At 36.2% G+C, this 23,176-nt stretch overlaps 1 protein-coding gene across 1 annotated transcript in view; it reads left to right on the top strand.

Annotated features, from left to right (window-relative positions):
• Positions 1-23,176, top strand: part of LOC128640316 (alpha-2-macroglobulin-like protein 1) — a gene marked incomplete in the record, with an annotated part of 543,542 nt that overhangs the window by 263,184 nt on the left and 257,182 nt on the right. The window contains 1 exon segment of the mRNA XM_053692806.1: positions 6,252-6,428. Coding sequence (XP_053548781.1) covers positions 6,252-6,428 — 177 coding nt within the window.

Raw genomic sequence — 23,176 nt, 5'->3', positions numbered from 1 at the left:
TTCCATAAAACAGAACTCCGTTACACTGAGACAACACTCTGAAAATCTACAATATCTCAACGAAAAAATCGAGGACCTCGATAATAGGGGCCGCAGGAACAACCTGCGAATCCGCGGAGTCTCTGAAACTGTCGCACAGCAGGGGATCGAAGGCTATCTGCAAGCCCTCTTCAGAATTATCAAGAACAACCCATCTGCCCCAGAAATACCACTTGAAAGGGCTCACAGGGCCCTTAGGCCCAAACCACCCAGTAAAGCCCCGCCACGGGACATAATTGTCAAATTCCTTAGATTTAAGGATAAAGAGGAAATTATACAAGAGGCAAGACGCAAACACCCCATAACCCATGCTGGAGAAGAGATTCAAATCTTTACGGACCTGTCCCCGGTGACCCTTCAAAAGAGGAGAGAACTGAACCACATAACATCTACACTAAGGGCGCAGAAGATCCAGTATCGCTGGGGATTCCCTGTCTCAATTATAGCTAATAATAACAACAAAACTGTTATATATAGGCCGGGAACAGACGAAAGAGAGTTCTATGATAATTTGTCTCTGCAACATCCTTCACCACAAGATGCAGGAGCAGAAGATGGCGCTCCTTCCTCCCAGTCCTCCGTTGGATAGTTGCCGAGGACATGTAAATAATAGGTAAAGTACTGTACACTAAATCTGTTAACAGTGGGGCCTGGAAGCAGCTCTCACCCCAGAGAGAGTCCCACATTGACATTGTTGGAAGAGCCATAGACACTATGTTGAAAAACAGCACTTACACCCACTAAACAACTCTGTTATGAAATATATGAATATGTAAAGCCTAACAGTTTATTGGTTTATTGTTTGACATTATGTTTACAAGGTTTAATTTGGCTTACAGAGGGTTAAGGACAGTCTACCAGTCCCAGTATCAACCCAAATCCCTCTCGGGTTATAACAAGGGTAGGGGCTCCCGTTTAGGAACACACGCGCAAACCCCTACGGCGTACACGCCATGGGGCGAAAACTAGAAGCTAGGTTAATGGCCCCCTCCCACATTACGGTATACTGCAACGACAATCTGAACAGAGGTTTTTTATCTTTTTTTTTTTTTTCTACAACTGAAAGACGGACACTAAGATCACGCCCTAATAACAGCACACTAGGCCACACTATGCCCCTCCTCTTGGAGGTACATTTACAGTAAAAGCCGCCCTATACACGGGCCGCTTAGAACGCAAGTCCTAGGACCGCTTTTCTCGAGGGCCGTCTACAAAATGAGATGTAGAGAAAACCTTAATACGCTAACTGTCACATAATTATATAACCTAGACAGAAGGGCCGCATATATTTATCTCCCTCTATCACTGTAACCGGGGTGCTTAGAAGTCCTAATACCATACAAGACCCAACTCACAAAAAGTCAAGTCACATTCTCAGGTGCCAATATGTTACCTCACCCCAATGCAGTAATTGGGGTGACAAAGTTTTCTATAATTAACGTCAGTTAAGGGGCTTTTCCCCTATTGTTGTTGTTTTACGAATTTTTGAAATTGTTGAGCTGAAGAATTCCTTTTGTTTCTTCTTTCGCATTGTACAATTGTTTGTTGTATCTCCATCTTTATAACTGTTGGTGCAAGAGTAGATTGCATTTAACGCTTACAGCATAATTTGATTGCTTTGATCTATTTCATTACTCATCTTCTTTTCTTCTTACTCTCTTCTCCTAGACTAACCCTCTTTTCTTATCCCTAAATACTAAATTTTTTCCTTTTTTTTTTTTTTTTTTTTTTTTTTTTCTCTCTCTCCCTCCCCCACCTCACACAATCCAACATGCCTACCGGGCAATCTAAGGCCAGTAGGTTTCAGGATCATGGAATAAATATTACCACAATAAACGCTAAGGGACTTAATAGCCCTGGAAAGCGTTCAATCGCCTTTAAGGAACTTGCTAAGCTACAGAGTCAAATTATTCTAGTTCAGGAAACTCATTTCCAGAGGGGGAAAGAACCCAAATGGCATCACCCAACGTACTCGAAGGCAGTGTTTGCCTCGGGGACGAGCAAAAAAGGAGGGGTTGGAATCATCTTTCACAAGTCAGTGCCTATTCACATAACACAGGTTGAGAAAGACCCAGAGGGTAGATTCATAGTGGTTATAGGAACCTTATATGGCCACTACATCACACTGGCCTCTGTGTATTCCCCCAGCCTCTCACAGGGGGGCTTTATAAAAAAAGTCACAAACCTCCTCTTGGAGCACTCCAAGGGGATTACCTTTATGGCGGGGGACTTCAATCTGGTAGCCAACCCCTCCATAGACTCCTCAAGGGGAGTCACTTGTACTCCCTCCTCTACCATACGACAGGTTAACTCCATTTTAAGAGAGGTTGCATTGCACGACACATGGAGAACCCTTCACCCGTCCTCAAGAGATTACTCCTTTTACTCTATACCTCATAATAGCTATTCGAGGTTAGACTACATATACACTGACGCTAACGGACTCTCACTTACACAAAAATGTGACATAGGCCATATCACTTGGTCAGATCACGCCCCGGTCACCTGTATGGTCCGATGGCCGGATATCCCAATTACAAATTATACGTGGAAATTAGATGACACCCTACTAGACGACCCCTTAATACTAGAAGACATACGCAAGGCACTCAGGGAATATTTTGAACTAAACATCTCACCATTCACTCCACTCATGACAGTGTGGGAAGCCCATAAGAGCGTCATACGCGGACTTCTCATGAAACACAAGGCCATCCTTAATAAGCGCTACCGAGCGAAATACACTGACTTGATCACTACGATACAATCCTTAGAAAACACACACAAATCTGACCCATCTGACACTAATGTAAAAAACAAACTAACTTCCACAAAAGCCGAACTGAATAAATATCTAGAGGAAATGCGCCAAAAGAAAGCACTATCCCTGAGGCAGTTTTATTATGAGGGGGGGAACAAACCTGGAAAAATTTTAGCTAGAACCATCAAAAAAAGACAACTACAGTCATACATTCATTCGATTAAAACTAAAGAAGGGCAACATCACTATAGTAGCTCGCAGATAGCCTCCGCGTTCCACAAATATTATTACTCCTTATATAATATCAGGGAAGAGCCAGAACAACATAGAAGCAACCCCTTACAGCCTTGCAGGACCTCAAAAATAGATACATACCTCCAAGACATAGGGCTACCAACCTTAACCACTGAGGCCTCGGAATACTTAGATTCCCCAATCACAAAGGTAGAACTGATTCAAGCCATCAAAAACTCCCCGTCGGGAAAAAGCCCTGGCCCGGACGGCTTCACTATTCCCTACTATAAAAAACTCTCGGACGAGGTTTCCAGTCCCCTCCTCCAACTGTTTAATAGTCTTAGGGACAGCCCACAACTTTCCAAAGTTCTCCTGGAAGCACACATCACTGTCATCCCTAAGCCCGGCAAAAAACCAGAAGCCCCTGAAAACTTTAGACCCATATCCCTAATCAATACGGACATGAAATTGTTAGCAAAAATTTTGGCGAATCGCCTAAATAAATATCTTCCAGAACTTGTTTCCAATGACCAAGTAGGTTTCGTCCCTGGGAGGGAGGCTAGGGACAACACCGCCAAAGTTCTTCAACTAATTTCCCACGCCAGAGTCTCAAAGACTCCAATGGTTCTATTATCAACCGACGCGGAGAAGGCCTTCGACAGGGTCGATTGGCTTTTTCTGCGTCGGGTCATGGAAAAGATGGGATTTAAAAACGCTTTCTTAAACACAGTTTTTGCACTTTACTCGAGCCCTAACGCCAGGATCAGAGTGAATGGGACGCTGTCTGAGTATTTCCCCATTAGTAATGGTACTAGGCAGGGGTGCCCCCTATCCCCTCTATTATTTGCCCTGTCGATAGAGGCCTTAGCCCAGAGGGTTAGACGGAATCAAAATATTACTGGATTACAGATTGATAACGCTGAATACAAACAAGCCTTATATGCCGATGACGTCCTATACACCATTACAAACGCAGACACATCTCTCCCTGAGCTTCTCAAAGAGTTAAGGGCATACGGTGATGTATCCAATTTTCTTCTTAACCTCGGCAAATCAGAACTTCTAAATATCAACACATGCCCCACAATCATACAATCCCTACAGAAAAATTATAACATCAAAATCGCCAAAGAAAAGCTAAAATACCTAGGAATATACCTCACCTCAGACCCCTCTGACCTTTTCAAGCATAACTATGGGACTCTTAAACATAACATAGCAGCAGATCTTTCTTCCTGGGTCAACGGCCCTATCTCATGGCTGGGAAGAGTAGGAGTCATTAAAATGAACATTCTCCCCAGGATTCTTTACATCTTTCAGACGGTCCCTATTGCTCTACCGCCCGGTTACTTGGACCAGCTCCAAAAAATAATAGAACAATATGTATGGGCCAAGGTCAGGCCTCGGCTACCCAGACGCACCATGTATCTACCTAGAGACAGGGGGGGGCTAGGCCTCCCCGACTTAAAAGCATACAGATCCGCGGTTATCTTACAAAGGATAGTCGAGTGGTCACATAATATAGAGCAGAAAGCTTGGTTACAGGTAGACAGAAAAATCCTTAAAATAAACAATTTGGGTACTCTGGCCTGGACCACCCCCTCTAAAAGATCTAGGGTCATCCGAAGTTACCACTTACTGACAGAGACTCTCCGAACATGGGATGACATTCTGGCCACTACATCACATATATCCACAAGATATTCCCCCCTCACACCAATCATAGAGAACCCTGACCTCCCTTTCCATAAACTGGGCTCCCGCAGGGCTAAACCATACAGCTTGAAGGAGGGTTCGATGCGAAGTATAACAGAAAGCGGGTCCTTATTGCCATGGGACAGATTGAGGGATATCCACACAGATATATTTAGTTCTTGGCTACATTACAACCAGCTGACACACTTTATAAAGACCCATAGAAACAAACAAGACATGGGCAGGGACCTAACACCTTTTGAGGCTCTTTGTCACTCAGCAAACGCCCTCAATCACCTGATCTCGTTGATATATAAGATTTTGCTCGTCCCTGGGGCGGACACACTCCCCACCTATACAAGCCAATGGCATAGGGATTTGAACTCTGAACTTGAAAGTACGGCTTGGATTAGGGCCTTTGCCCTAGCTAGAAAGACCTCGGTATCAGCATATATCCAAGAGTCCCACATTAAGCTCCTTAGTAGATGGTATCTTACCCCGACGAGACTGCAAAAAATGTTCCCGGCCCTCAGCTCCACCTGCTGGAGGAGTTGCGGAGCAGACGGATCATTGCTACACATCTGGTGGTACTGCCCAAACCTTGCGAACTTCTGGTCGGGAGTTTTCAAGGAAATGTCTGAAATCCTTAATGTTAATGTCCCTAACTCACCAGAAACACTCTTATTCCTGAACCTGCCTAAGACACAAAGTGCTGCACACTTGGCGCTTTTGCTGATAATGATCACGGGAGCCAAGCTTTTAATTCCCAGAAAATGGAAAACACAGATCACTCCTTCCATCGAGGAGTGGCGATCTCAGATTGAGGCCACTCTCCTCATGGAGAGATTCCACTACTTGAAAACACACAACCTAGAGACATATGAGTTGATACTGGCCCTCTGGCACAAAACAATCTAGAGTCCCCCTTCAGCACTAGAACCCCTGTCCCTCCCCCCTTTTTTTTTTTTTTTTTTTTTTTTTTCTCTTTCTCTCTCCTCTCGCCCTCAGTCTCTTCTCATTTTCTCTTCACTAACTCCACTTCTTCTCCTTCTCTCCCTTCCACCTATGCTTTTGCACTACCAATATATCAAACGCAACTCGCTGCTGAATTCTGAGCTCTCAATATAGAATACTCAAAGACTGAATAAAATTAAAAACTGGACATTTTAATTTTCGTCATCGGAAGAATCCTGATGACCGAAATCAATAGGTTTTGATGTGAAATATAGTTTGGTTATGAAGAATATTGATTTGTATGACCTCTACTCTAGAATGTAAACGAAATGTTTCTTCTTACTTGCTCATTGAGTGTAAATTGTTCATTCACATCAATAAAGCTTTTGAAAAAAAAAAAAAAAAAAAAAAAAAAAAAAAGCTCTTAAGTAATAGAATCCGTAAAATGACAAGAGCAGATGTTGTAGCAAGCTAGGGCACCTTAAAGGGACTGGTAAAAAGGTGTCGGATCCTGGCACATGCATATTGTCTCATGACCATTCTGTTTTTTCTGCCCATTTTACACCAGCTGTACAGTTTAATCGCACAGAGCAATCGGTTTGGGTACGACATTAGGGTGCAAGATGATGTCTCAACCTGCTGGGAGCCATTAGTCTCTAGACATTACCGTCCTTATTATGACAGCCAAAAACTCTTCTTGTATGAGGCAGCTTCAAGCACCACTGATGTATTCACACTTATCAAGGTGCGTCATTGTTAAAGATGAATGAATGTGCAATTAGTTTAATAGAACAAATAAAGCTGCCGACATTTGTTTTGGACAATTGAATCTTAATAAGAAGGAAAATTCATTCAAATTTGGTAAATTAATGCTATTTCCTTTTTGTGAATGTTACTTTAATTTTTTAATGTTCATAATTAGATTGAATACCCACATTGGAAATTTCAATGGTAGCATTCAATTTAACAAACACTATTTAGAAGTACAGTACAATTGTTCATTTGGTAGGGAATTTACTAAATTGATATATAATAGAAACAAATATATTAATTTTAATTTTTCTATTTGAAATATTGTATAATACGAATTGAATTATCAGAAAGTTTTGAATTGAATATTACATTTAACAAAATAATTAGAAATAGTATTACATTAAACAAATGTAAGAATGTTGTAAAAACATTTGAATTCAAAACTAATGAACAAACAATAGTGTTAAAATTAATTACATTTTTTGAATGTGCAAAACATTCCCCATCCCTAGTTATTGTCTTGTAACACAATGTAAATCAATAATATAATGACCTATCATGGTCTTGTCTTGTTACAAAATGTAAGTCAGTAATATAATGACCTGTCAATGACTTCTCTTGTAACACAATGTAAGTCAGTAATATAATGACCTGTTATTGTCTTGTCTTGTCACAAAATGTAAGTCAGTAATATAATGACCTGTCATTGACTTCTCTTGTAACACAATGTAAGTCAGTAATATAATGACCATTGTCTTCTCTTGTAACAAAATGTAAGTCAGTAATATAATGACCTGTTATTGTCTTCTCTTGTAACAAAATGTAAGTCAGTAATATAATGACCTGTCATTGTCTTCTCTTGTAACAAAATGTAAGTCAGTAATATAATGACCTATCATGGTCTTGTCTTGTAACACAATGTAAGTCAGTAATATAATGACCTGTCATTGTCTTCTCTTGTAACAAAATGTAAGTCAGTAATATAATGACCTATCATGGTCTTGTCTTGTAACACAATGTAAGTCAGTAATTGTCATGTCTAAATCCATTCCACCTTACACAGCGTATCTGTCATACCACCTTTTATTTCAATTAAGCTGATCAGGTTTCCCTATTTAATCTCCTTGTAACCAAGATGCATTGCTGGTTTATTGAAGTTTATTGCCAAAGTAAAGCAGCTCAACTCCTTACCTAGAGTACCAAAACAAGATTCTCCTGATCAGAGAAACCTTTTGCCGTTACAAGCAGCTTCTACTTCAAGCTGCCACAGCTGCTGATGTCACCGCAGCGCCGAATCACGCTACCGCTCTGACCGCACTCTCCCTGTCTAAACAGACAGCCTACAGACTCCCAGCTACACGGAGCCATTACCACGCTGCACACTCACTAATCCCTGCAAGTATTCTACCTACCCGCATCTGGCATTCCTCTCACAGGCTCTGCTTCTGAATTAAGGTTCTGTATATAGAGTGCTTAAGTCTCTGTTTACTCATTTGTCATTACTCTTTAAACAACAGTTGATTTGAACGGTAACACCCCTGTTGTATCTGTGCAGTCTGGGTTCCATATTTTACCTGTCTCCAGTGAATCTGACATCACAGACTTATACTATTTAAGTTCAAACCTTATGCTTCCTATTGCACAATATAAGACCTGCCTAAGATAAAGCTCATTAGTACTACTCATATTACTGGGTCTTATCTCTGAGGCTAAATTAACACAAGTGATTAAGTTAGTGTTTTTCTTACTAGCAAGCACACTTAGTAACTTGTAACACTCCACAATTATTTATCCTGCTTAGAGGTCTTAAATATTTACTTAAATACTTGCTGCACATCACAGAGCTTTACATATATCACAGATCGTTACATAATAAACCAGCCCTATTAAAATGGAGCCTTCAGATGTGACCCCACAACTACACAGCCTTAACCAACGTTTAGATAATCTGACCCAGGCTTTTAGAGAGCTACAAGTAGAGAACCAGAGCCTCAAAGCCTGTTTAAGGGAAGTTTTATCTAACAGAAATACCAGAAACGACCACCAGGCTGAACCTCAGGTCTCATACCGAGAGAAGTTTTCTGGTGATCACTCCACTTTCAGACAGTTTAGAAATGCCTGTCTACTATTGTTTGACTTGCGTCCCAGGACCTATGCTACTGACCGGAGCAAGGTGCTCACTATATTGTCCTACTTGAGGGGAGAACCTAGGGCCTGGGCAGATTCATTTCTTTCATGTAATTAGCAAGAGTCCATGAGCTAGTGACGTATGGGATATACATTCCTACCAGGAGGGGCAAAGTTTCCCAAACCTCAAAATGCCTATAAATACACCCCTCACCACACCCACAAATCAGTTTTACAAACTTTGCCTCCTATGGAGGTGGTGAAGTAAGTTTGTGCTAGATTCTACGTTGATATGCGCTCCGCAGCAGGTTGGAGCCCGGTTTTCCTCTCAGCGTGCAGTGAATGTCAGAGGGATGTGAGGAGAGTATTGCCTATTTGAATTCAATGATCTCCTTCTACGGGGTCTATTTCATAGGTTCTCTGTTATCGGTCGTAGAGATTCATCTCTTACCTCCCTTTTCAGATCGACGATATACTCTTATATATACCATTACCTCTACTGATTCTCGTTTCAGTACTGGTTTGGCTTTCTACTACTTGTAGATGAGTGTCCTGGGGTAAGTAAGTCTTATTTTTTGTGACACTCTAAGCTATGGTTGGGCACTTTTTTATAAAGTTCTAAATATATGTATTCAAACATTTATTTGCCTTTACTCAGGATGTTCAACGTTCCTTATTTCAGACAGTCAGTTTCATATTTGGGATAATGCATATGAATTAATCAATTTTTTTCTTACCTTAAAATTTGACTTTTTCCCTGTGGGCTATTAGGCTCGCGGGGGCTGAAAATGCTTCATTTTATTGCGTCATTCTTGGCGCGGACTTTTTTGGCGCAAAATTTTTTTTCTGTTTCCAGCGTCATACGTGTCGCCGGAAGTTGCGTCATTTTTTTTACGTTTTTTTGCGCCAAATGTGTCGGCGTTCCGGATGTGGCGTCATTTTTGGCGCCAAAAGCATTTAGGCGCCAAATAATGTGGACGTCTTTTTTGGCGCTAAAAAATATGGGCGTCACTATTGTCTCCACATTATTTAAGTCTCACTGTTTATTGCTTCTGGTTGCTAGAAGCTTGTTCACTGGCATTTTTTCCCATTCCTGAAACTGTCATTTAAGGAATTTGATCAATTTTGCTTTATATGTTGTTTTTTCTATTACATATTGCAAGATGTCTCCGTTTGTCCCTGAGTCAGAAGCCACTTCTGGAAAAATGCTTAACTGAGTTTCAGTTCTACCAAAGCTAAGTTCATTTATTTTAAATGTTATAAATGTTTATCTTTAGCTATGGTTTGTAATAAGTTATTATGATATACTTTGACATGCAGATTCCATTAGTATTTATGCTTTATACATTTCCATTCTTAAGTGCAAGAAATGTTTAGAAGATTTATAAGAAATATTTTTTCTGATTAAGGCTATGTCTGACTTCGTGCCTTCTAATACGATTTTTAGGTCTTTTTCACTTCTTTTTTAATTATTGAAGTTTCAAATGACCAACAACATACTGATTTATCCTTCTATGATGATGTTTTTTTCTCTTTCAGAAATTCTCTTCATCAGATATTGACACTAACAAATCTACTTTTTTATATAATTTTTTTATTATTAAAGTACATTTGTTCTTTGTTGAAGAGGTGTTGATTATTTTGGATATTAAGGTAACTAGTTCTTTAAGACTAGCTGACACTATTTCTGCCTTTTTATTTCTTCTGTGATTTCAGAGGTTTTCTTTCCAATTCCCCATACTAGGGAATGGAATAGGCTGAGAATTTTCTTTTATTTTTAAACTATATTCTTTGTCAGCAGTTAAATTCAACTTGGAGGGTTCTCCAATTTATTGGAGCTATCTCTACTCCTACTAATTATGCTATTGTTTTTATAGCAAAATAGTATTTATTTTCCTTTATATAGTTGTATCTTATTTTTGGAAAATTATTTAGTTTCAGGTACTTTTCTTGGTCCTGTGATATTGCAATTGCTTAATTTTTTCTGTTTACTTTAAGATCAAGTATCAGATCATGATTTATTTTAGCATTGTTAAGGGACAACATTTACTAGACTAGGTGCCGTTGCATTTGTCTTGTTGTTTTGCATTTTGCAAGTCCTCTGTTTTGACTGGTCCTTTAAACTGGACTATCATGCTAATGATTTCATTTGTGTCTTCATTTTATTGAATATATTCGCAAATGAGGGTTAATCTATGTCTTTAGCTATTTTAGCTAGAAGAATTCTGTGATTTTTAAAAAAATAAATAAATAAATAAATAAATCCATATTTCTTTTGTTCTAAGATAATCAATTATAATTGGATTCAATTCTTAACTGTTACTATGGGCTTCAAGATTGAGTTCTAAGACTAAAACTTTAAGCTTATACTAGTTTGGTTGTTCTTATTAAGGAACGAATCCTGAGTTCTTTCCCAAGTAACATGTTTTTAATTGGGGTTCGAAATTAGCTCCCTAATGTTGCGATGCACGTGCCATATTCCAGCTTGGCTGGTAAGGGGCAGGTTAAGACTTCTTTGAAATTTATTTGGTTCTATTTTGTCCAAATTTCTTTGATTTTATTCCAGTAAGGCTAACACTTTCTTTCAGTGTGTTTCTGTCCTATATATTTTGGATACTGTTGAGGCATGGCTGGGTACCCATGGGGTTCAAGCGCTGCTCACACCTGGAATCTTCTGGGGTTTTTATTCCAGTTCCTTTTCTAGGAACTGGGTTTTGGAGTTTTATTCAAACTATTCTGCCTTTTTGTGGTCATTGATAGCATTATTTGTTTTCTTTAGATACAATAAATGTTTATTCTTCATTTTTCTGTTTTCATTCAGATTATTTCCTGAGGATGCGGATTCTCATATGTTTCACTTGCTCCTCAGGACATAGTTAGAGGATCTTTTTTCAAAAGCTCTTGATTCCTCACGCAAGGGTCACCTTTTTTTAGGTTTCCAGATGGTTTATGTCACTATCTTTGTCTCTATCAGACAAGGGACAATTTGTATTGGGTTCCGTCTGTCGGTACCTTTAGTCTCTATTATTTCATTCAGTTGCTATATATGCATAGAAGTTTTAACAGCATTGGATTCATTTCCCTTTGCTCATTTTCAATGGAAAGATCCTTTCCAGCTTTTTATGAGTGTTAGAAGATATACAGAGGGCGACTCAAAGTATAGAGCACACTGTAGTGCTAATGAAGCAAGCTGGGTATATTAAAAGTGGCCCAGCGCACATACCACTCCGGTGAAAGATGGTCCAATGTATTCAGAAGGTTCAGATAAAAAATTCAGGAGACTCCAGATATATATAAAAAACACTTTATATAAAAATATAACAGTGTACAATAAAAATCAGTAGAATTCGCTACGCGTTTCTCAGAGCTACCACTCTGTTTCCTCAGGCAAGTTATACTGATCTAAAACTGAAGTCTCCTATTTATACATCCTCAAATAAATTAAAACATTGGTCACACCCAATTTACCAATTACTTATGCAAATGTTGCTATGGTGACCTTCACAATACAAACTGACTTTTCTTGATACCAGTATGTGAATATATAACTCATTGTATGCATAGATCTACTTTAACATATACAGCTAGTATCAAAACAAGTATATAGCAGATATTACAATATATCTCATAAACATTTCGGAAGAAAACATATATAGTATGCACAATAGTGTTTCAGCAAAAAAACAAATACAGCACTCATATAGTTGGTTCATTAAATTTTCAGCAATCTCTCTTTATGAAAGTGAATGCACTATTTATTTCTATTTTATATGGTTAATAACTTCTTTATTTCCTGAGGATTTCTTTCCTCCCCTTTGTTCATAGTAGAAAGTCTAATTTATTTATTAATTAAAAGCATTAGCTAGTTTGTTTATATCATATATAAAGCTGTCAGCTTGTGGGTGTGTGTCATTAGCCTATCTCACACTTCCATATGTGTGGGTAATGGCTAGTGGGCGTGTATCATTTATCGCCGGTCTTTAAATACAATTCCTCAACTTTCTTCCTAATATATTCTTACCCCTTTTGACATGATCTCCTACAATAAACTGTTTAAATGTTATCTGAATTGTTGTATTGTGCATATCATAAGCTGATTTTATGAAGGGCTATGTCTATTTGTTTAAAGCTCCCTCTCTGATTTCACAATGTCCAATGTGTAGGTGATAATCCGTGGGCGTGTAGCATAAACCAATCACGCGTCACTATGTGTGTGAATCCCAGCTTATAGGCGTGTGTTTTCTATCGTTAAAAAAAATAAATAAATAAATCAACTATTGTCTATTTATTTTTTTGGGATATGAACTGCTTTGCTATTATGATATATTTATATATAACCCTATGGCTATGTTCGAGATAGCATCAGCCAATTTGTGTAGCCCTTTGGTATTACTGCTCTGTGAAAGCATATCCTATCCTCACAGTATTCGTCAATTTTTACTGAATCATAACATTCAAAATAATGCCAGTCTCGTAATCATTGCGCTTCAATCGAATAGATGCATATACTCATATATTTTTATATATTGGTAACCTGTATAATGTATATAAGTAAAACTATATATATAAAAAAATATGAATTATAGTCTTCCATTTTTTGTGTGTGCTTTCTGTGCCCTAGTGAATAAATTAATAAATTGTTCTATATGAAAAGACATGTGAAAAAACATATAGAGGAAAATTATGGTTACTATATGCTATAAATAGTGATAATTAGTGAATTCTATGTGTGACTAGTGTTAAGTACTCTAACTATATCTTATTTTATGTAAATAAATATATATAAATAGATGTGCTATTATAAAAACCTATGTGACTAGAGTAATAATATATAAATAATATAACTATAATAATATTATGTGTATGACCATGAATATATCAATTCCTATGTGACTCATATGATTAAATGTGTATAGTGTGACAATGTTAAGTGTTTATAATTAATATAATAAATACTCTATGTGTATGAATATAGACAAATTGTATGTTTATAGTATTCTAAATATACATATCTCCATTAATGTGATTAAATGTGTTTTATAGTGATATGATGCTTGAATGATTGTAAGATGGATAGTAAATACTGAATATATTTTCAAGATGAAACATTACTGGTATATTAAGATATTTACTGGGTGGTGACCTCAGGTGATCTATACTTACATTCCTTCTAAATAATATATATCAATATCAATGAGGATATGATCCATTATATACACATTAATATTAAGTGCACTACTAATGTGAGAGAACAGATATGAAGCTTGTATAACAGAACCCTTAAATTAAAAGATAGAATGAACTGAATGTTTGTACTGGATTGATCTAAAAGGCTGCTGTATCAATTACTTCATTGAGGCCTTCTGGATGTAAAGATGAAAATCTATAGATCCAGAAGGTCTCCCTTTGACGAAGTTTAATCATTCTATTTTGGGAATTACTAGCAGTCACTACCTCGAGTGGGGTTATCTTCATAAGGCATTTGTTAGTGCCATGTGATGCTGTATGATGTCTAGAAGTACTGTATTTATCTAATCCTTTCACAATGCATCTGAGATGTTCAGACCATCTCTGTCTTATCATCCTGCAGGTGCGGCCTATATAATGTAGGCCACAGATGCAGGTGATACAATAGACCACATAAGTAGAACTGCATGTTATTTTTTGTGTTAATGTAAAAGTTTCCCCTGTGTTATTTACTTTGATACTCTTTTGTCCATTGATGGTATATTTACACATACTGCATCTATTTTTGTGACATCTGAAAAAGCCTATTTTTGCACCTTGAGTGCTATCTTGTATGTTTCCTCTATTGAATGGTGCATTTGTTTCCCTTTTGCACATCACTATCTTACTAGGTGCAAGTTTTTCCTTTATTGTTGGGGCTCTCCTAAAAGTGCATATTGGTTTCTCCCCTAAAATGGATCGCAGAACAGGGTCTTTCTTTAATAGTGTCCAATGTTTAGATAAGATCTTTCTAATCTCCCTATGGTTGTCGTTATATCTCGTAATGAATGTTGATTCATATCCTGAATCAAATGTAGATTCTTTCTTCTTTTTACTAGTGAATAATTCATGCCTATTTTGGGCACGTGCCCTATGGTAACTATGTTCAATGAGAGATGCAGGGTAATGTTTTTCTTTAAAACGATCTATGAGGGTCTGGCTTTGGATATCAAATGTATTGATATCTGTACAATTTCTTCGAATTCTTCGAAACTGACTGTATGGTATGTTTATTTTCCAACTGGAGTAATGGTTACTGTGATAGTCTAGTAAATTGTTGCTATCGACTGTTTTGAAAAAAGTGCATGATTCCACCTTATCATCTATGCCCCACATTAGGGAAACATCCAAAAAATCAATTTTATCTATTTGTACGTTCCATGTGAACTTAATCCCCATATTATTCATATTTAATTCATTCTGAAAGGCTGTCAGAGAATCCAATGGACCCTTCCATAAAAAAAGCAGATCATCTATATAACGGCCATAGAAGACCAGATTTTGCTCCCAGTTAGAATCATAGATGTAAATTGATTCAAAATAACCCATGAATAGGTTTGCGAAACTGGGAGCAAATCTGGTCCCCATGGCCGTCCCTTTAATTTGTATATAAAAGTTATCTAAAAACTGAAAATAATTATGGGTCAAAATAAAATTGATGAGTTCTAATATGTAATTTTTTTGAAGGTCCGACATATATATGTCTTCACTTAGAAAATAATCTATTGATTTTAACCCTATGTTATGTGCAATATTTGAATAAAGCGAAGTGACATCACAAGAGACCCAATACAAATTTTCTTCTTTTTTGATGTTAGAAAGTTTGATTAATAGATCAGTAGTGTCTCTAATGTAGGACCTCAGTTGTGATACATATTTTTGAAGATAAAAATCAATATAAGAAGATAGATTGTCAGTGATACTATTCATTCCTGCAATGATAGGCCTACCGGGTGGGTTATTTAGTTGTTTATGTATTTTGGGTAGGTGATAATAATAAGGTATGTTCGGACTTTTGGGAATCAAATATGTTTTTTCTTTTTTATTCAAAATGCCATTTGTATGTCCAAAATTAATCAATGTTATTAACTCTTTTGAAAAGTTGTCTGTGGGATCTTTTTCTAATTTATTATAATATTCTTTGTCAAGAACTATTCTGTATGCTTCATTGATATAATCCAGGTAGTTTTGGATCACTATCCCCCCGCCTTTGTCCGCCTGGCGGATGACTATGTTCTTATCTCTAGTAAGTTCCAAAAGGGCTTTCTTTTCATTGGGCCAAATATTACTATGATTGCTGTTGCGGATGGGAAGTTTTTCCAAATCTTCTAACACTAGACTTTGAAAAATATCAAGATATGCTGTATCCTCTCCTTTTGGATTGAATGAAGATGGTGGTGCAAAATTTGTGTGAATCACTCCCTCAAAAAGTTGTTCTGATAGATCTTCAGGATCAACATATATTACTGTAGTATTCCTACATGTTGGCATGTTATCTGTGAGAATGGGGATACCTATATTTCTATTTGTTTGAAGTGATTTTTTTGCAAAATATCGTTGTAATGATAACTTTCTCGTGAATTTATTTAAATCCACATATATTTCAAACATCCTATGTGGATTTGAGGGGCAAAAACTTAAACCCTTACCCAAAATTCTTATTTGGTCATTAGTGAGAATTTTGTCGGATAGATTGAAAATACCTTTACTTAATTGCTGTAACTTTTCTTCCTGGGAGGCAATTCCCCTTCCCCTCCGTCCCCGTTTGTGTGTGTTCTTTTGGTTTTTCCTGGTTGTTGATAAGGTGTATTTTGCCCTTCCCTTCTCCATAGAGGTGCTAGGGGAATACGTTCCTCTAAAAAAGGAGGGGGATTCTGTGGTAATGGTGAATTGTGTGTCTGTAAATTATCCCTATTGTTAATGTGTTGATCTTCATATGTCCTATTATTGTTATTGGCGTTTACTCCATGGGTCCTTGGTGTTTCTGCTACATAATCCCTAGCTTGGTGTGTTCTATTATGATGTTGATTATCTCTATAATCCGATGAATGATTATCTCTATAATCCGATGAATGATTATCTCTATATTGATTATAAGTGGGTTTATATGTAGAATAGTGATGTGGCTGCTCTCTATAATGAGAGCTAGTGTTCTGTCTATTTTTATCTTGTTGGTCTCTTTGGTCTCTTTGATTGAAGTGTTGTCTATCATATTGTGTGTAATTTTGATCATTAAGTGGTGTGAACCTATTTGAAATGGGTATCTGATAAGGTTGTTGTTCTCTATGTTCTCTAAAATCTGTGTATGCCGTGTTAGTTTTATTATTTTTTTGTTGTTGAGACTGGGTATTAGAATAATGTCTATTTCCCATGTATTGGGGTCTATTAGAATAGTTTTGGTTTCTAAATCTATTTCTATTGTGATGTGTCACTTTAGTCCAAGTAGATTCATCTGGTTCTTTGTTCTCCTTCTTATTATAGGTATAAACTGTTCCCTTTGTATAATCCTCATCATCCCTTTCTTTTTTCTTATTTTTTTTAAAAATAATTTCATCTTGATATTCATCAGTAGCTTTGATAGTTCTCTCATTGAGTGCTGAATACTCAGAATGATCTTTAAATTGTTCAAGTGATTTTTGGATATTTTCAATTTTTGAGGCTATTTCCTCTGCTAATTTTTCTCTATGGGAAATCAAAATGTCTATTAGATTAAAGGAACAACTGTCCAGAGCTGAATACCATTTGTTAAGTAATGTGTCATCTTCTTTAAATGAACAACTTTTCAGTAGTCTTAAACCTCTTGGTATTTGTTTTTTGTCTCTATAATATTTCAATGAGTCCAGGTCCCACCAATGTCTATGTTCAGTCTTGATTAATTCTTCCAACTGAGAAAATAATTGTTTAATAGACATTGAACCAGTGTGATCTGTACTCATAGAATTGACATTTGGTTGATATATAGATCTCTTGTTGGCCCTTTCTTTTAGAGATAACATATTCTTATCTATCTATATATATAACAAAAATATACAGTGACCTCTTAGATAGATGATCTCTTAGAAAAAAGAACAGATAGTAAAATACTAAACCCAATACATAAATATTACTTAAATATGTATATGGTACCTGTAACTGGTATTATAAACAGATATAAATATAGATCAGCAGTGACCTCTAGATAAATAAACCAATATTCAATGCCAATGCATGAATACAGCTAAAATAAATATATGATACCTGTGGCTTGTATTATAAATGCAGCATTAGCCAAGACAAAGAACAAAAGAAAGTCCAAAAGAAAGTCCAAAGATGATAGTAAATCCGTTTGTGTGTTGATGATCCAATGATTTATTGCAAAGTTGTTGAGCAGCTCCTTTCAAATGAAATCCTCTACCAGAATTCACTAGACAAATGAAACAAAAAAAGAAAGGGCGCCTCCTAGTGTAGCCAGTATATATAAGGATAAATAGAATGAGATATAGATTTTGTACTCACATGTAGTGAAGGCAAAGATAATGCCTAGATAAGCAGTCTGGAAACTTATCAGTGTCCCAGTTGACTGTGCATTAGAATGCTAGGGCAGCTCCTCTTAGTAGATTTCCAAAATCATCTGAAAAGTAAGAAGATATACAGAGGGCGACTCAAAGTATAGAGAAAAAACATATTTGATTCCCAAAAGTCCGAACATACCTTATTATTATCACCTACCCAAAATACATAAACAACTAAATAACCCACCCGGTAGGCCTATCATTGCAGGAATGAATAGTATCACTGACAATCTATCTTCTTATATTGATTTTTATCTTCAAAAATATGTATCACAACTGAGGTCCTACATTAGAGACACTACTGATCTATTAATCAAACTTTCTAACATCAAAAAAGAAGAAAATTTGTATTGGGTCTCTTGTGATGTCACTTCGCTTTATTCAAATATTGCACATAACATAGGGTTAAAATCAATAGATTATTTTCTAAGTGAAGACATATATATGTCGGACCTTCAAAAAAATTACATATTAGAACTCATCAATTTTATTTTGACCCATAATTATTTTCAGTTTTTAGATAACTTTTATATACAAATTAAAGGGACGGCCATGGGGACCAGATTTGCTCCCAGTTTCGCAAACCTATTCATGGGTTATTTTGAATCAATTTACATCTATGATTCTAACTGGGAGCAAAATCTGGTCTTCTATGGCCGTTATATAGATGATCTGCTTTTTTTATGGAAGGGTCCATTGGATTCTCTGACAGCCTTTCAGAATGAATTAAATATGAATAATATGGGGATTAAGTTCACATGGAACGTACAAATAGATAAAATTGATTTTTTGGATGTTTCCCTAATGTGGGGCATAGATGATAAGGTGGAATCATGCACTTTTTTCAAAACAGTCGATAGCAACAATTTACTAGACTATCACAGTAACCATTACTCCAGTTGGAAAATAAACATACCATACAGTCAGTTTCGAAGAATTCGAAGAAATTGTACAGATATCAATACATTTGATATCCAAAGCCAGACCCTCATAGATCGTTTTAAAGAAAAACATTACCCTGCATCTCTCATTGAACATAGTTACCATAGGGCACGTGCCCAAAATAGGCATGAATTATTCACTAGTAAAAAGAAGAAAGAATCTACATTTGATTCAGGATATGAATCAACATTCATTACGAGATATAACGACAACCATAGGGAGATTAGAAAGATCTTATCTAAACATTGGACACTATTAAAGAAAGACCCTGTTCTGCGATCCATTTTAGGGGAGAAACCAATATGCACTTTTAGGAGAGCCCCAACAATAAAGGAAAAACTTGCACCTAGTAAGATAGTGATGTGCAAAAGGGAAACAAATGCACCATTCAATAGAGGAAACATACAAGATAGCACTCAAGGTGCAAAAATAGGCTTTTTCAGATGTCACAAAAATAGATGCAGTATGTGTAAATATACCATCAATGGACAAAAGAGTATCAAAGTAAATAACACAGGGGAAACTTTTACATTAACACAAAAAATAACATGCAGTTCTACTTATGTGGTCTATTGTATCACCTGCATCTGTGGCCTACATTATATAGGCCGCACCTGCAGGATGATAAGACAGAGATGGTCTGAACATCTCAGATGCATTGTGAAAGGATTAGATAAATACAGTACTTCTAGACATCATACAGCATCACATGGCACTAACAAATGCCTTATGAAGATAACCCCACTCGAGGTAGTGACTGCTAGTAATTCCCAAAATAGAATGATTAAACTTCGTCAAAGGGAGACCTTCTGGATCTATAGATTTTCATCTTTACATCCAGAAGGCCTCAATGAAGTAATTGATACAGCAGCCTTTTAGATCAATCCAGTACAAACATTCAGTTCATTCTATCTTTTAATTTAAGGGTTCTGTTATACAAGCTTCATATCTGTTCTCTCACATTAGTAGTGCACTTAATATTAATGTGTATATAATGGATCATATCCTCATTGATATTGATATATATTATTTAGAAGGAATGTAAGTATAGATCACCTGAGGTCACCACCCAGTAAATATCTTAATATACCAGTAATGTTTCATCTTGAAAATATATTCAGTATTTACTATCCATCTTACAATCATTCAAGCATCATATCACTATAAAACACATTTAATCACATTAATGGAGATATGTATATTTAGAATACTATAAACATACAATTTGTCTATATTCATACACATAGAGTATTTATTATATTAATTATAAACACTTAACATTGTCACACTATACACATTTAATCATATGAGTCACATAGGAATTGATATATTCATGGTCATACACATAATATTATTATAGTTATATTATTTATATATTATTACTCTAGTCACATAGGTTTTTATAATAGCACATCTATTTATATATATTTATTTACATAAAATAAGATATAGTTAGAGTACTTAACACTAGTCACACATAGAATTCACTAATTATCACTATTTATAGCATATAGTAACCATAATTTTCCTCTATATGTTTTTTCACATGTCTTTTCATATAGAACAATTTATTAATTTATTCACTAGGGCACAGAAAGCACACACAAAAAATGGAAGACTATAATTCATATTTTTTTATATATATAGTTTTACTTATATACATTATACAGGTTACCAATATATAAAAATATATGAGTATATGCATCTATTCGATTGAAGCGCAATGATTACGAGACTGGCATTATTTTGAATGTTATGATTCAGTAAAAATTGACGAATACTGTGAGGATAGGATATGCTTTCACAGAGCAGTAATACCAAAGGGCTACACAAATTGGCTGATGCTATCTCGAACATAGCCATAGGGTTATATATAAATATATCATAATAGCAAAGCAGTTCATATCCCAAAAAAATAAATAGACAATAGTTGATTTATTTATTTATTTTTTTTAACGATAGAAAACACACGCCTATAAGCTGGGATTCACACACATAGTGACGCGTGATTGGTTTATGCTACACGCCCACGGATTATCACCTACACATTGGACATTGTGAAATCAGAGAGGGAGCTTTAAACAAATAGACATAGCCCTTCATAAAATCAGCTTATGATATGCACAATACAACAATTCAGATAACATTTAAACAGTTTATTGTAGGAGATCATGTCAAAAGGGGTAAGAATATATTAGGAAGAAAGTTGAGGAATTGTATTTAAAGACCGGCGATAAATGATACACGCCCACTAGCCATTACCCACACATATGGAAGTGTGAGATAGGCTAATGACACACACCCACAAGCTGACAGCTTTATATATGATATAAACAAACTAGCTAATGCTTTTAATTAATAAATAAATTAGACTTTCTACTATGAACAAAGGGGAGGAAAGAAATCCTCAGGAAATAAAGAAGTTATTAACCATATAAAATAGAAATAAATAGTGCATTCACTTTCATAAAGAGAGATTGCTGAAAATTTAATGAACCAACTATATGAGTGCTGTATTTGTTTTTTTGCTGAAACACTATTGTGCATACTATATATGTTTTCTTCCGAAATGTTTATGAGATATATTGTAATATCTGCTATATACTTGTTTTGATACTAGCTGTATATGTTAAAGTAGATCTATGCATACAATGAGTTATATATTCACATACTGGTATCAAGAAAAGTCAGTTTGTATTGTGAAGGTCACCATAGCAACATTTGCATAAGTAATTGGTAAATTGGGTGTGACCAATGTTTTAATTTATTTGAGGATGTATAAATAGGAGACTTCAGTTTTAGATCAGTATAACTTGCCTGAGGAAACAGAGTGGTAGCTCTGAGAAACGCGTAGCGAATTCTACTGATTTTTATTGTACACTGTTATATTTTTATATAAAGTGTTTTTTATATATATCTGGAGTCTCCTGAATTTTTTATCTGAACCTTCTGAATACATTGGACCATCTTTCACCGGAGTGGTATGTGCGCTGGGCCACTTTTAATATACCCAGCTTGCTTCATTAGCACTACAGTGTGCTCTATACTTTGAGTCGCCCTCTGTATATCTTCTTACTTTTCAGATGATTTTGGAAATCTACTAAGAGGAGCTGCCCTAGCATTCTAATGCACAGTCAACTGGGACACTGATAAGTTTCCAGACTGCTTATCTAGGCATTATCTTTGCCTTCACTACATGTGAGTACAAAATCTATATCTCATTCTATTTATCCTTATATATACTGGCTACACTAGGAGGCGCCCTTTCTTTTTTTGTTTCATTTTTTTATGAGTGTTGTTTCTCTTGTTAAGTGTATCCAGTCCACGGATCATCCATTACTTATGGGATATTAACTCCTCCCCAACAGGAAGTGCAAGAGGATTCACCCAGCAGAGCTGCTATATAGCTCCTCCCCTAACTGCCATTACCAGTCATTCTCTTGCACCCAACGAATAGATAGGATGTGTGAGAGGACTGTGGTGATTATACTTAGTTTCATACCTTCAATCAAAAGTTTGTTATTTTATAATAGCACCGGAGTGTGTTATTCCTTCTCTGGTAGAATTTGAAGAAGAATCTACCTGAGTTTTTCTATGATTTTAGCCGGAGTAGTTAAGATCATATTGCTGTTTCTCGGCCATCTGAGGAGAGGTAAACTTCAGATCAGGGGACAGCGGGCAGATTAATCTGCAAAGAGGTATGTAGCAGCTTATTATTTTCTGACAATGGAATTGATGAGAAAATTCTGCCATACCGATATAATGTAAACTCAGCCTTAAATGCAGTAGCAGCAACTGGTATCAGGCTGTCATGTATGTATATTTTACACTTCAGTATTCTGGGGAATGGCACTTCACTGGAATTATACTGTATGCATAAAACTTTAGCCTAATTTGCAGGGTCTAGCAACAGGCTTTTTAATAACACTCAATTTATTAATGTTAAACGTTTTTTGCTGGCATGTAAAATCGTTTAATTTTCTGAGGTACTGGGTGAAAAAATGTTTTGGGCACTATTTTTTTCCACTTGGCAGTCGTTTTATTTAATTTATGACAGTTTACTGATCTCTCTCACTGTTATGTGTGAGGGGGAGGGGCCTTTTTTGGTGCTTTT

This window comes from Bombina bombina, chromosome 9, assembly GCF_027579735.1.
Source record: "Bombina bombina isolate aBomBom1 chromosome 9, aBomBom1.pri, whole genome shotgun sequence".
Classification (NCBI taxonomy): Eukaryota; Metazoa; Chordata; class Amphibia; order Anura; family Bombinatoridae; genus Bombina; species Bombina bombina.
This window is presented reverse-complemented; position numbering and strand designations above follow the sequence as displayed.